This window comes from Calonectris borealis, chromosome 10, assembly GCF_964195595.1.
Source record: "Calonectris borealis chromosome 10, bCalBor7.hap1.2, whole genome shotgun sequence".
Classification (NCBI taxonomy): domain Eukaryota; kingdom Metazoa; phylum Chordata; class Aves; order Procellariiformes; family Procellariidae; genus Calonectris; species Calonectris borealis.
This window is the reverse complement of record NC_134321.1, coordinates 8,647,260-8,662,512: the sequence shown is the minus strand read 5'-3', so window position 1 is coordinate 8,662,512 and position 15,253 is coordinate 8,647,260. Positions and strand designations below refer to the sequence as shown.

Sequence of the window (15,253 nt, the reverse complement as noted above, 5' to 3'; positions counted from 1 at the left end):
GGTGTGCAAATGCCTCACCAACATGGGGTCAGGATCTGCGAGCTCAATGGCAGGTCTGAACCTCTGCTGCTGTCACCTGCTGGAAGAATTTTGCTCACTTCTAAAAATGCCCTCTTTTTAGCGAGTTTAAGCTCCTACATTGTGTTAGTTTAGGTCAATATGTCTCTGCTTCAAATTTCTACCTGCTGTTATGCATTTATTTTATTGTTATTGCTAATGCACTGATTGCAGAGCTTGATTTAGTTTGCGAAGTCGAATAGTGTGGTGGCGTTGAGAGAGTATTGCTTGTCATTTAAAAAATGTATTCCCCAAAACTCTGGTGTGTCCCGACCTATTGTGTCAATCAGAACCTATATGGGGACTTGGCATCCAGGTAGATAACATGTCAAGCCTCATAGCAAATAAAGACCATATCCCATCATAATCCATAACTCAGTGAATATCTGGTGTGTCTACCAGCTGGAATTTTTAGGAAATGTTTGCAACTGAACTGTTGCCTCTAGGAGTCCGTTTCTCATTCAGTTACTGCTAGGACATATAAGATACAATAATTTCTTTTGCTGGAAATCTCCCTGAGAAGAAAAACTACTCTGGGCTATATGCCTCTGCCTGCCCAGAGTCGCTTTGGGTGTTAAGATAGCTGTCAGCTCCTGGGCTTCATGCACCTCAAGAAAGCCCACTTGACCAGCATGAAGGGAGGTCAGAGAACCCAAAGCTCAGCGGCAGACACAGGCCTGCAGAAAACAAATTGTGGCACTGTTGAAAGAGAAGGATGTATCCTTTGGGAAAGCGTCCAAGCACAGTTAATTTAATCCCATCTGCGTGAGCGGAGAAATCCTTTGTTCATGGCTCGCTTGTGTGGCTGGTTTATTGACTGGTGCATCTTCCATCGTGGAAGAAGCTCCTGTCCTGCATCCCTGCGGTGCCACGGAATGCTCCTTCCCCAAATGTCAGCTGTGCTTGTAGAAGAGGAGAATGATGTTTCCCAAGGATCGCTTATTTCTCTGGATACCAACCCGAAACGCTGTGTTCTTAATGAGCATTTTCTCTTCCTTCCATGTACACCTTTACTTTGTAAGGGGGAAGGGGAAGCAGCCTCCATGGGAGGTGGGATATCAAGACGCAGCGATGCAGTCAGTGGTATGTTAGACTTTGGCACCTCTACCATCTGTTGTGGGCTGACAGATGGGATGAAATATGACAGCAGAAAGGCTCTTCTGTTTTAGCAAGACGCAAGAAAGCTTGAAAAATCACACCTCCTCCCTCCTTTCCCCCCAAACCCACACAACAACAGTGTCACTTGGCCACTTGTTCTGGCTAAGACAAGGAGAAGTTTATGCCTGTGCGTGCTCCTGAGAGTCTTTCGAGGGAAAAGTGAGCAGAGTGGTTCAGAGCGGAGCTGCTCGGAGGGGCTGGATCCTGGAGGTACCGCCGCCCCTTCCCCCCTCTTTTCCCTGGATGCGAATTAAGAGCAAATTCTTTAGCGGGACAGAGAGGAGCTGAGGAGTCTCTGTGCTTGGCAAGTCTTGCTGTTTATTTGTTCACTCGTGATAATTAGCGGCTGCACGCCTCGTGCAGAGCAGGGACATTTGGCCTTACCTGTAGCTGGTGAGAAAACTCCTCATCTGGTAGCTGAGGATTAGCCAGTTTCAGGTTCTCCCTGAGATGCTGCCGCGGGAGGAAACGCTTCCTATTGGAAACCCACCCCGGCTGTGTCTGTAGGAGCACCCGGGGCAAGAGCCAGTCCTCGGGAGGGCCCAGCTCCTTTCCAGGCATCTATATTTTTTTAATTGATCCCAACTTATCAGCCAGGTGCCATGAACGACCAGATTTCCAAGGCAGCTCAGCATCCCGGGTACCAGCCACACGCCTGTGGGAATCTGGCCTCGGGGTCGGAGATGCAAATGGCAACCGAAGGGCTCTGCCCCGTTAGGCACATCAAGCACTTCTGAAAATTTGCTCTGTAGGTGACGACAGTAATCACAACCTTCCACGAAATAACAAGCTCTTGTTTCTTCTCTCCTCTGACGCAAGCTTTCCATTTTCTGGTGATTTTTAATATTTTTTTCTTCCCAACGGACACACCAGTATAATGCTTCTAACTAATTTGTCTTTTAGGATTTCATTGTGACAGTGGTCTTCTCATTCTTGTGGCTAGTGAGCTCATCTGCTTGGGCTAAAGGACTGTCAGATGTAAAGCTTGCGACCGACCCAGACGAAGTGCTATTACTGATGTCTGCCTGCAAACAGCAGTCCAACAAATGCTTGCCTGTTCGCAGCCCCGTTATGTCAAGCCTCAACACTTCGGTTGTAAGTGACTTTGATTACCACTTTTCACCCTTACCTTGCAAACGTATTTTCATCTCTTTTACCCGTGTATTGACCTAAATCGGCTGGTGTAAACCAGTTAGCTGAAATGATTTAATTGGAAGTACAGTCTTGCTGCGGGGAAGGGCAGAGCGTGAATCATGACAGCTCTCTGCCGTGGAGCAGCAGCGGGATGAGCGTGCAGGGTTGGGATGGGGAGAAAGCAAAGTGTCTGTCCAAGTGCATTGGTTGGCCTGTCTGCTTTTAACTTGCCCCAGCTGCAATGCTTTTGAAAAGGGGTCTGTGCGCTCCTTTAGGAAAAAAAGGTTTTGTGCCTTACAGATTCCTTTAAAAATCCTCAAAAAAACCCATAAAATTGGTCTTCAGAATGTTTAAAAAACAAAAATTACTTTAGGCCAGCGGAGCAATTGATTTCTCTCTTTTAAAGTATTTTCTTTCAATTTTATCTTTCCACAGTTTCTTTAAACTAGATTATGTTTTCAAGGAAAAAAAAATTATTTTGGCCTAAAAACTCAACCTTTTTTTGGAAACAAAAAGGAAAACAGGCACCTTGTGAGCTATAGCTAAGGGAGGTGAATTTGGGAATTTGCTCCAAAGCTGAGCAGGTTTTGGGAGAAGGATGGACTGGGAGCAGCTTTGACTTCTCCCAGGACCGTGCAGGGTCCAAAACATTAGACTGGGCTGTGAGACCGCGGCTGCCAGATGATGAGCTCCTCTTCTCCCACATAGGTCTTTGGCTTCTTGAACTTTATCCTCTGGGCAGGCAACATTTGGTTTGTGTTTAAGGAGACGGGCTGGCATTCCTCGGGCCAGCGGCACCCTCCGGACACCATGGAGAAGCAGTCCAGCAGCTACAACCAAGGTGGCTACAACCAAGACAGCTATGGGCCGGCCGGTGGCTACAACCAGCCGGGCTCCTACGGCCAGGTGGGTGAATACGGCCAGTCCCAGAGCTACGGCCAGAGTGGGCCAACCTCCTTCGCTAATCAAATTTAGGGTTCGTGCAGCACAAGCTCTTGCATCCCTCACACGTAGAGAGTTTAACAGGTCTCAAGTTTCAGTGGCGCCAGGTTTTTAAGGGTTTTACATAAATTAATACTACAACATGGTGTTTAATGTCAATTGAAGATCTAAGCCTACCTCCTGAGGCAGATGGGAGGTGGCCGGTGGGCTGGAGTTGGCCTTTTTTACCCTGAGTAGCCAGATACAGGGGACGTGCTCATCACAGGTGGTGACCTGGAGTCAGTGTTGTAGTATGTACTGTAGAGATAACTTTATGGTAGTTTTGTATGTGTTAAGATGGTAGAAGCATTTTGTAGCCTCAAGTCTGTAGTATTTAATACGCATAATATAATTGAATTTCCTTCTGCATTTTGGTGAAAAACAAAAGTGGTTTACTATTATTTCTACAGATTATTCTCTATATCCATGCATGTAACATGGCACCTAAATTTTCAAAACTGCCTGTCTGTGACTCTTCAGAGCATTTGTTTTGGTTATACCTTTTTGTTTCAGAAGATTTTACTATTATTTCCGTTAATTGAGTCATCCGTAATTTAGTGCATGGATAAGCAGTTTCATACTACCAAATGTCTGGACTGTGTAAATGGAACTTCTCAACTTCTGCCACTACATTTTGTTAAATGTACCTTTAAAAGAAGTATGCATCTTTTATATATTTTGCAGAGTTGAATATATGGCTTACCCAAGTTCTGAATGCTTTGTAACTAAAATGTTTTTCCTTGAAATGGCATTCAGTAGCATATATGGTACCTGACCAATGTTTATTCCATTTAACTCAGCTAAGTATTCATTCTATAAATCACTATTTCTATGGATGTTTTGTGAATCTTTTAACGTGAGCTGTGGAAAATAAGGACCAAGTAACTGTGTTATATGTTTACAAAGGTATTTATTTAACTAAGATAACAGAGGTGCAGATATCAGTATACAAAACCACGTGAAAATGCCCTGTTGCTTAATACAGCAAAATATGAAAACCTCATGTATTGTTGTGACCTTACAAAGCATAAATATTCCTTTATCCCCTCTTATATTAAGAAAACCTTTCCATCCGTGCTGTTTCAAGATTGTTAGATATCCCTCTGTTCTGTCGCTGCTCTGAGCGCTAGCTTGGTGCTACTGGAGAATGTAACTGGATTGACCAAATAACCCAGGCTCAGAGGAACTCATCCTAAAATAGCCAGAGCCAGACTTGTAGCCCGTTCGGATTTCTCCTTGGGAAATTCAGCCCTTCCTCACTACAGCATATGGGACGCACTGACACAAATGAAAGCCTGAAGCACAATATACTAATCAAAACTGATCATCTGCATTTCTAAATCAAAGTGTATCAGTATATAACCTTATTGTATGAGCTGTAATGTTGAAAGCATCTTAGCTTAAAACAGCTTAGTCTCTTCTATGATTGTTGTAACCAATTTATGGCTACTCGGTGGATGAATCTATATTGTGATATCTATTTGACCCTAATAAAGTTATTGCATACAATGCATGTTTTCAGAGTATGTTGATAGTAAAATGTCACTGCAAAATAACTAAGAAGAAAACTATTAAAGATAAATAACTATTCCTGTGCTTGACCTTATGGTCATATTCTCACTGTTTTCCAACACTTTTATGAGGATTGTTTTAATGTACGTGGAGTACGACACTTCTACAGACACTTGTCACTAAAGGTCAGTATCACAAGTTTAAAAAAAAATATTAAAACTGTGCAATTTAATACCTGCCTGCCTCTTTACCTCTCTTTCCACCTGTCAGTAGGACTAGCCCAGTACTGCGCTAACTATCCCAGTTCTGTGGATTGCTGGAAAGCCAAGTTTGAGCTGTAGAGAGGACAAACCAGAATATCTAAATGTTCTGGTATTCCAAATGGGAGCAAAATACAATTTTCTGGGTCAATGAAAAATTTCATTTTGACTTTCAGTTCTTCTGTTCCTTGTTTTTTTTAAGTTTGGAAAAAGTTAGATATAGGCAAGCCAGGAGAAAGTGAAATCTCTGTGTGTGGCAAGGGATGGGGATGGGATATATGCTCTTCATGCCCCTGCCCACATAGTCCTACTTACCTTCTTTTTTTTTTAAAAAAAAAAAAACAAAATCCACTTTGTATTAGTTGATCAGGAATATCCCAAGTTGGGTCATCTAAGCCTCTCCACTAGAAATAGATAGGTTTTTGTGTCAACTAGCTTTTTCTTCATCAACTTTCCCACCTAGATCAGCAGGGTCCCATTTCCAAACTTTTCTATCCAATGCTGAGGGTAAGAAGCTTGAGTTTTGCTTAGGTTCATTCCTGCATTTCAAAGAAGCTGAAATTCTTGTGTAATGATGTGAGCACAGGAACTGCAGTTTTCAAACCCTCAGGGGATGACATCCTGGAGAAAGGGCAGTTTCTAATACAAGACTGGGGACAGAATTACGACGATGACTTATTTTGGGTGTTATTTGCAGAACTCAAAATCTAAGGTTTTCTCATGAAGGGCAGAGCTGGTGGAGGAGTTGACAAAAGTAGTGGAAGAGGCACATGTTTTCATGAAAGACTTGCCCTTTGCTTTACCCAGTTGGCCAGGTACGTTAGCTCCGTGCTGCCATGCAGAACAGTTGAGCTGGTTGTTATCCTTTGAGGACTGTAGTCTTCACTGTGAATTAGGAGAGATGAAAAATCTCTTCATCTATAGCTTCTCAGATTAATATAGTATGGCAGCAGCAAAAGCGAAAACAAAAATGATATATGCACTTGTCTGTGTTATATAAGAAAATGTATCGGAGTGTTTCCTCCGTGTTCCTCTGGATTCAAGTCTTATCACATCCTTTAGCAATCATTGGGAAATTTGAAGTTTATTTGAACTGGGAATAGTGACTGTATAGCAAAGTATTGAGCAGCAAGATGGAAAAGACTGTATTTGATGTTTCCTGGGTCTAAGACAAATAGCTAAGTAAACTTGAGCATCCTCTGTGAAACTGCTGCTGGCAGACTGATTGCTTTCCTACTTCATCATTAGTGAGTATCTCTGCCAGTTAGTTAAATAACTAGGTCAGCCTGGGAAAAAACATGTTCCTTGATCTTGTGTGCTGTCCCTCCTGTTTTCCCATGTGTTTCTCTTTATAGCCCTTTTCTCAGCTACCGGAGATGGGAGCCTATTTGCATTATCAAGTGTAGAGCTGTGGAGGAGAGGCAGGTACCTCTGCGAGTGTGGCAGGGGAGGTGGGAGCACAGGACTTTCTCTCCAGGTGCCTCAGAGGCCAAGGAAGAGGCATGCTCACGCGCTGTTTTGGGGTTTCCCCATTGCTCTTGACTGGGGAGGGGATGCACTTTGCAAAGCTGCAGCATCATCCCCTCTGTGGAGAGGGCAGGGAGCACCACTGCGGGTACCCAGTGGCTCTGCAGCCTGCTTTGCTCCCCACCCAGCACATCAAGGAGACGAGGATGAATTAGATGCAAATCCAGCCCACAGGGCTGTGCCCCTACTTGACAAGTTTTTTTTTTTTATTGTGTGATACTTGCCCAATGACTGATCAAATCTCCTTAACCGTGGCTATTGACCTGCCCATAACAGAGCCTCGGTGATGGCCAGGACTTGGAGAAAGTTTGTGCTCTGTTGCATGAATTCATATTGCAATTGCCTGACCTGATTAGGTTAATTATTTCCAATCTGTATATGCTCTCAATTTGAGTGAGTAAATCGGGCTCTAGCCCTGAATTACTCCTGGCTGAATCTCTGAAGTACTGATGAAAGAGGCAGTCGCATGGAACACTCATTGCACTTGTCTATAGTCTGCTCCTGACAATATCTCCAGAGTTTCACAGTTAATATTACAGACAGATAAAGAACTACTGCATAAACTGCCACGTATTGTTTCATCCTTTTCTGAAAAAGTTCTTCTCATATTATGCTATGTCATGTCATAAGTGTTTAGTCCTGTCTACTAGTTTTAAGCCAGATTTTAATCAAAATCTTTATATATGTGAACGGATGGGCTACTTAGCTTATGCTCTCCCTGACTTAACTATTCTTTTTCAGGATTACTTTTTATTCCCTCCTGCTACTAAACCCAAGAGCTTTTCCTCCTGGAATTTTCTAACTGCAGCAATAATCTGTATTTTAGTATTAATATCTGGTGCTGATTGTCCCATCATTCATCAATGCCATACATCCTCAGTATGAAAGTATTAGCATTTTGATATGAAATTTTAATAGTTCACTGGGGGGGCATCCCATTTGTTGCATTTAGCTACCAGCTTCTTTTCTTACATTTTTATTGTGTCCTTCTTTAATAAGATTTTAGTTTTTTATGACTATAGCTACCTTTTTAAAGTCTAAATGTCCTGTAATAAAACATTTCTCAGAGGAAAAATTATTTGGTAATAGTATTGTCAGGCTTCCTTCTGAAAATGAATATCATACCAAAAATGTTGGGCTTATCCCTTATCCGTTAGAGTTTCAAAGAAACCGAGGGAGGTGGGTGCCTGCACACAGGGGATCCCCGCAGCCCCCGCCCCCTGGCAGCCCCCATATGAGGCACCAGCACATTTTGGCCACAGTGCTGTACCACGTCTGAAAAATGTCTGGACATGAGATGACAAACGATGTTTCCCCACAGTTCTAATAGCTTTTCTTAAACGACATTTTACCTGCTCTGTCTCAGCAATGGGATTCATGAATACTTTAATCATTCGTGACCCCAGAGCTAAATTCCAGGCTGAGCTGAGTTATATCTCCCGCGTGTGCGGTAGGGGAGACGGGCTGACCTGTCGGTGCCTCCCAGCCGGGTCTGCTCCTCACCCCGACCCCTGCACAGACCGGCCGAGCGTGCCCCGCGGGGCAGCGCCCTGCATTGCCCGGAGGAGCGCTGGGCACCGGTTAATCGTCAGGCACCGGTCAGCAAACTGCGTCCAGCACGACCGATGCAGATAAATACTGGTGCAGTTTTCACCCTTGAGTGAAATCCAATCGACTATGAAGAGATATTTAAAAAAAAAAAATGGTGATGGCCAAGAGGCAAATGTTCCTGGGACACACAGCACGTCACTTCTGCCATCCCCCAGCAGCAGCAGCATCCACACCAAAAGGCATGGTGATGGAGAAAAAAACGGGTAGGAAACACTCACCCTGGGATTTTACTTATCCTTCGCGTTCCCTACCTCCTGGACTAAATGCAGGGGTTCAGGTTTTGGTTTTTCTCTGGATGCTTAGCAGTATGTTAGCACAGGTAAACCAGCTACTGGTGAGCAGGAGCCGGTTTGGCTCTGCGACCAGAGGGGTACAGTGGCCATTAGCTAATTACAGTTATTCAAAGCAGACTGCTTGTTGCAGCAGCACGGCTATCAACCCCTTGAGCTGGTTAAATCCCCCCTTAACCCGCGCTGGGTGGTGCCTCCTCTTTGCATGCCACCGTGCAGAAGAGGAGAAGGTCCTTCCCCAGGGGGCTGAGCCCGCTTGCCCGAGCAGGAGGGGAATGACAGTGCAGGGGCACCACGGGTTGTGGCTGGTGTTGAGAGACCAACTGCAGGGAGCACATTAGACCTGCTGCTTCTGCTGGCTTTTCTGACATTAAGTAATTGATTTCAAAGGGATAGAGCGGGAGGAAAATAGTATAAGGCTGTGGCAGCCAGTCCTGCTTTGGGCTAAGATGGAGTGGGGGGCTTCTCAGTTTTGGCCCTTTGGAAAAAAACAGACGTATCATCTAAGATAAAAATGACCATATTCAGGTCAGAAAGAAATCAAGCTATTACCTCCCTGGGTGCAAATTAGCAGCACCTCTCCTGCAGCTGCTGAAGAGTTCACTGAAGAAATGAAGTCTGAGTGGCTAATGGCGTGAACGCATCTTCGGTTTTAGGTATTCCCTCCCGCCTCCGCCCTGGGCTCTGCCTGCCGCCGCGGGCATGCCCACGCCTGCCCCTGCCCAGCCTTCTGGGGTCAGCTCTAAGGGAGCCAGGGCTCCATTACACACAAATGTTTCGCAACGTAAGTCATCTTAAATTGCAGAAAGTACTTAAAAAAGGATGGGAAAACTCTGAGGAAAAGACCAGAAGTGAAGTAGAGACTGCGGCTTTTTGCAGTTCAATTACTTTAAGTGAACTGCCTGTAAAGATTTTGCAGTTTTAAGTGTCAGGTTGCTTATTTTTTTACAGACAATATTGTTAACATGTGAAACTTGCTAAAAATTGACCGATAAAAGAACCTGGGTATTTCAAACATAAATAGCGTGTATCAAAATAGATACAGAGCAGATGGCCTGGCTCCCTGCATACCTTGCTGACCAGAATACTCGAGCAACACATACAGCCAAAATCTTGCTGTCTTCAAAGCCGATCATCTGCAAAGGCAAGGGTTATCCTTGTGCTACCCTTTATCTGTTAGGCACTAACGCTCCTGCATACACTAATTAGTATATCCTAGAGGGATAATGTACCCCAGGCTTGCTTGAACTTGTTAATACCCCAGCAAAGCAAATCACCTGTTCTAGAGCTCAGGCTCTCAAAAGTCGGTTAGACTAAAAACGAGCTGAAATCTGATCTACGGTGGAAAGAGCCCAAAATGCAGAGGGCTGGCTTTGGCAGCCAGCTCACAGCACTGCCTGTAGCTGATAAACATGCAACAGAGTCTGTTTCTCCCTCTCATTTTTACCTTGGACGCTAAGACCAAACATTACCATTCTGCGGATTAACTGGGATGTAAGGCCTTTCATGCTGTGTTGTATGGTTCAACAGATGTGAAAGGGAATTATCACTTCAACATGATATCAAGACTTTTTTTTTAGCTGATGGCAGATTACTAAGCCCGAATTCTTGTTTAATTTTAGTGTGTTAATTGATGGGATAATGAGCATTGATTATATGTGTTTTGGCTGCGTCATTGCAATTACAGGCTCTGTTTTATTCATGAGCCAGTCCTAAAGAACGCACCAGAGATCTAAGACAGCTTAAACCTCTCAGAAAAAGGCTCCGAATTGTTTGAGTAATGACACTCTCAGATGGAAAATTAAAGGTTCTCTTTTCCCATGCTTTTTAAGATAATTAAAATCCAGGAACAGTAAGGTGGTGAACATCCTTATTCATTAGCCTTCAGTAATTTAGCTTCTACTAAATGAGGAAAACATTTTAATTCTCTAGGCCATCTGTTGCAGTCTCCTTTGCGTGTCCTGTTACATAAAGTCTCATCCTGAGTAGTTTTAACGTCAGCATTGTATCCTTTCACCAGGAACGATGAGCTGGATGAGGTAGTTGAAGTCACTACCTATTCACAGGCTACCCTGGGATTAAAACAGCCGCTTGGTCTTTTAGGTCAAAGTTATCCTGTCTAGACATCTCTAGGCAAAGGATCCGCAGAAAGGAGACCATGCACAGAGACAGGCAGCGTGACAAGCTGTGTGTTTTCTAATAGCGATATCCATGCCAATAAATAACAAAGTTCATCGGAGCCCTTCCAGTTCCTCTAATGCGCGACTGCTCTGCCATATGGCTCCGTGCTGCTTTTGGAAGCAGGCACTATCTGTTCGGGTAGAAACCGAAGCAGAGGCTCCGTGCTGGATGCTGCTTTGCAAGCGGCTCAGAGGAAGAACAGATCTCTTTGCACTGCGCTGGGGGAATAAATATTAGAGCAGGAGCGTGCTCGCCTAGGGTAAATGCTGGGTCAGGAATTGGGAAACGCTTGGTTTCTGACTGTCTATAGGAACAACTCACTTCATAGCTTGGGGCAAGTTACATTAGCCCACGCTAGAAAGGTTTCCCATTAAAATGATAATATAGCTGAATGGATTCAGTGTCTTAGTTATTCCTGATGCAAAGTTACATCTCTACAGATCTAAGAGGATTCAGGCTCCATTAGTTTGGTTTGTTTCTGTCAAATTCTCACCTCAAATAAAAGCCACACTACTTGCCAACCCAGCAGTGCTGCCTTACAGGGACTGCTTTAGACCGATGTATTTAGCTGGCTCCGTGATCACCAGGTAGCATTTACATTATTGATAGGCCATGGCTGCAAGCGGGCTGCTTTCACAGGGCAGAGCTTGAATTCACCTGTTTGCTATCACTCGAGTTGCTTAGAGATCACAAACACCCCGGCCTCGAGATGTGTGGCTGCAGAGCAAGCGTTCCCAGCACGAAGCAGTACTCGGTCAATCAGCCAGCTCCTGCTTCCACCAAAAAAAGCCCTTCGGCTGCAGCAGGCATGCCCAAGCGGTAAGTCATCACTTTGTTCTTTGCATCTCTGGTGATCTGCCATTTGTCCTGAAATTTATTATCTGGATGTGTTTGTCTCTATCACAAGCAAAATCTTCCGCTGTGTGTTGGCTGCTCTGTAATTAGTTTCCAGCACTTTAGCAAAAGTAAGCAGGCTTTAAGTTTTAATAGAAAGCAGGGAGGTGCTTTTCACAGGTGTGAGTCCTGCTGGAAATAAAAGCTACATGTCTGCTCCAAACTGGGAGCACTGGTGAGTGGGGGATGACAGTCCCCTCTGCACTTCCCTGGGGATGGGCTTAAAACTGAGCAACTTTCTGGAGCTCTTTCATGTTCTGAAGAAATTACTTGAAGGATGTTGCAACGCCCCTCTCTTAAAATTATTTAATAAGCACCTTTAAGAACAAATGCAGGCTACTTGCTTAGCTGAAGAATTAGGAGCTGTGTGATGATGTGTGCTGCTTGTAAAGACCATTTTCCTTTCCGCTGTGAAAGGAAAGCCAGTCTCCCTTGGGAAGCCCTGAGTTCCAAGGGGATTAAATGAAACAGAAGTGAGCAAGCTCACTCATGGAGAAACTATATATATGTACACAATTCACCAGGTGATAACTCTGCCTCTCTTCTCTCTCACTACCAGCATACCTATAGCCAAGCAGCTGGCGTCAATAAAAGGTAAGGGGACCCATTTGTTGCCTTTTGGGGGTTCAGGTCTTCCAAGGCCACAGCCCAAGTGCAGTAAAACCTGGTGATTTAGCAGAGGTGCGGAGGCTGTGCAGACCCTCAGCCGGTGCAAGAGGAGGGGGTCTCGTGGGTCCCTGTGCAATGTGCTCCCGCGTTGATCCGTGTCTCCTCTTCTGCTTGCCTTTCCGTTAAAAAATCACAACCCAAAACATCTGTGGTACCTGATGCTAACTGAAGGCCGTGAGTCCGCAGTCTTTAGGATGCGGCTCAGGAGTGCGGGGAATGAATCCAGCCAAAATCCCAAGTATACCATAACACTGAAGTGCGGCGCTGATGCTCAGACGTGGGCATTTCTGTTCAGCCAGGCTTCCCAAATGGGCCACGTTTTCCCTGATACAGGCTCCTGGGAGTCCAAATGGCCAGCGTGGCCTGTCTCCGTGGCGTGGCAGGTCCTGGCTGGATGCCCAGGGTGGGGGTAGACCAGATGGGTCTCGTGCGTCACCCCGCGTTACTGCCCCAGCTCCGATCGAAAGCTTCCTCCCGGGGTGTGTTTCCATGGGACGTGAGGCATGTTGCTGGCCCACTCCAAATAAAATCTGGGCCAGGTCCTCTGTGGGTATAAACAGTTTCAGTCTCATTAACTTTAATGAAACTACACAGATTTCCACCCACTCAGGATGGTTCTGACAGATTCCTTTCAATTATATCTCAAATGCCACTTTTTCTGATAGGCTGACAACTTTCCCCTCCGCCAGCTCTAGGAAAAGGCTCAGACCTTGAAAAAGCTTTTGCTACCGTGGCTTTGGTGTATAACAACTCTGCTGACCCCGAGGGCAAGCTCAGCAAAGCTGAAACCAAAAGCTTGCTGCAAACCCAGTTTGGGGGTTTCATACAGGTGAGGGGGTTTGGGTGAGCGGGTGGCGCTGGGCCGGCACTGGGCGGGCGCTGTGGGTGCAGGAATGGCACCGCGGGCTCTGTCCTGCAGCTGGGCAGGCATCAGTCCAGGTGTAATCCCAAGTGAGACGTCAGTGATTTGGTACAAACATCTTCGGCAAATTAGTTGCTTTATGTTGAGCCTGTGTCTAATATAAGGGTAAAGGAGGGGGGACAGCAATAAATCACGGTTGACATGGGTGCTTGCATTTTTTTAAAGAAAATAGGGCAATTGCAAAAAAAAAAAAAACAACACAACCCACCCAAAACAAACAAAAAAATCCTCAGATGATGAAAAGAGACTGTATTTATGAAGAGAAGAAAGCCATTGCATTTAATGAAGCATTTGGTAGTTTGCCAGAGCACTGACCCAGCACCAGGAGAGCCAGCCCCGTGCTGCAGAGCTGCATGCACTGCGGTTGCTGGTGGGGCCGTGGGAGAAGGGGAGCAGGAAGCACCTCTCCATCAGTCACCCACCTGGCGTGTCAGTGAAAAACAGCTATATCGGCACTCGTGGCTGTAAACTTCTTGCAGATTTTTTTTTTCCCCTCCCCAAATAAAAAAAAAAACAAAAGAGTTTTATCAAGTGGTAGAAAAAGCTATGTAGGACTAGTAAAAAGACCTCAACTAAGTAAATGAGAGAGATGTTTAGGAGTAAAGACATTCTTGACGATACCTGTGCTTCCGAGAATAACAAAATCACATGACTGGTTGGGGAGGGGGAATTGGTACCAAATTAGAAACTAGGCACCTTATGGAAAAGGACTTGAAAATATCAATAGCCAATCAAATTTGGAATCATGAGATGTTTTGAAGATTATTAAGCTAAAAAAATATCCTGGAACTCTTTTTTTTTTCTTTTTTTTTCATAAAGAAATATGAATAACAGACATGATACATAATTTTAATAATCCCTTCCATTCCAATAATAATGTCCAGCAGGACAGAGAATAGCAGCTACTGAAGTTATGTCTGTAAAATCCACAGTTTCTGAGACCTTCACAGTATATATTTGAGGACCTGTCTTGAACATTAAGGTTAGGAGGGTTGGTTGGTTGTTTCCTCTCCCCGGTTTTATCAAGGCACAGGACTCCATTTTTTTTTCCAGCAGTTACCAGCTACATCATCATCACTGCCAGATTTTCAGTCATGACTGGTGTCTTTTAAAAGATGTATTCTGGATTCAGGTGGAAACTTTGGGGACTGGTTGTTCTCCTGTCTGATTGCAGTAATATTTCTGTTTGAGTTTCTTGGGATACCTTTAGAAAAACTAATATGAATGTAGACATAAAAACCTGAATGGCAAGATAGAAAAATACATGAATTTTTACATATGTGTTTGTCTTTTTTTTTTTTTTTATGATGCAATAAAAAAGGAAGTTCATGCTTAATATTTTTCTTTTTTTGTCATTTAAAATTCTCCATAGGGCCAAGAAAACAAACCAAAATACCAGGAAATAATTTCTGCCTTGGATGAGGAGTCGGAGAATAAAATTGATTTTGAAGATTTCATGATCTTGTTAGTCAGTCTCACCCTAATGTCTGACCTGCTGCAGGAGATCAAAAATGTGAAAACCACAAAATGATCAGTGCTTTAAAAGAAGAAATGGCTTGGCACTTTATAAGGAAAGCAGGAGTGAACCACACACGGAGATAACACCGAGTGCCTGGATACCCTGTGCTGGTCCCTTTTAAATGGAATAAAGTCTTGTCCAAACCTGGCTGAACTCACTCCTTTGTAGAAACGGTCTGTGGAGTGAAATGTTGGTGCTCAGGGCTTCATGTTCGCTACGTACGTGCTTTGGGAGGGTGTGCTGACTGGCTCTTGGTGGGTCCCGAGGCCCCAGCACCAGTTAGCAGCTGGGTGCAGCCCCCAGCCCAGCTTAATGCCAGGGAAAGGCAGCCCATGCTCTCCCAGACCTCTCCATCATCTCCCGCACCATTGTGGGGAGATGATGGGGAGACCGCTGCAAAAATGTGCAGCCCCATCTCCCTTCGGGGCAGCAGCATGGGTGGCATGGCCGGTCAGCTCCCCAGGGCTCTCCCAGTTACCCCAGGGTGCTTCAGCCCTGAGCAGAGTGATCCCAGTGATGGGTTTCACAATTGGCAGCA

General features: G+C 44.7%; 2 protein-coding genes across 4 annotated transcripts in view; both read left to right on the top strand.

Annotated features, from left to right (window-relative positions):
* SYNPR (synaptoporin) overlaps window positions 1-5,072 on the top strand; it is a 110,703-nt gene extending 105,631 nt beyond the window's left edge. For 2 of the 3 annotated variants that reach the window (XM_075158451.1, XM_075158449.1), the window contains 2 exons: window positions 2,119-2,310; window positions 3,058-5,072. In XM_075158451.1, coding sequence (XP_075014552.1) covers window positions 2,119-2,310; window positions 3,058-3,324 — 459 coding nt within the window. In that variant the 3' untranslated portion in view covers window positions 3,325-5,072. The remainder of the gene's footprint in view (window positions 1-2,118; window positions 2,311-3,057) is intronic. The other variant, XM_075158450.1, reaches the window with a different exon arrangement.
* Window positions 5,073-11,420: 6,348 nt separating this feature from the next.
* On the top strand, window positions 11,421-14,750 carry SNTN (sentan, cilia apical structure protein). The gene is made up of 4 exons (XM_075158447.1): window positions 11,421-11,530; window positions 12,165-12,199; window positions 12,964-13,103; window positions 14,569-14,750. Exons 1-4 carry the CDS (start codon window positions 11,421-11,423, stop codon window positions 14,725-14,727), a joined length of 444 nt encoding a protein of 147 aa, XP_075014548.1. The 3' UTR covers window positions 14,728-14,750.
* The last annotated feature ends 503 nt before the right edge of the window (window positions 14,751-15,253 follow it).

Bases quoted from the DNA above. Each gene is read 5' to 3' on its own strand.
- SNTN (XM_075158447.1), top strand. From the start codon at position 11,421: ATGTGTGGCTGCAGAGCAAGCGTTCCCAGCACGAAGCAGTACTCGGTC. The intron at 12,200-12,963 runs GTAAGGGGACCC...CCCCTCCGCCAG, and splicing joins GCAGCTGGCGTCAATAAAAG to CTCTAGGAAAAGGCTCAGAC. The intron at 13,104-14,568 runs GTGAGGGGGTTT...AATTCTCCATAG, and splicing joins AGTTTGGGGGTTTCATACAG to GGCCAAGAAAACAAACCAAA.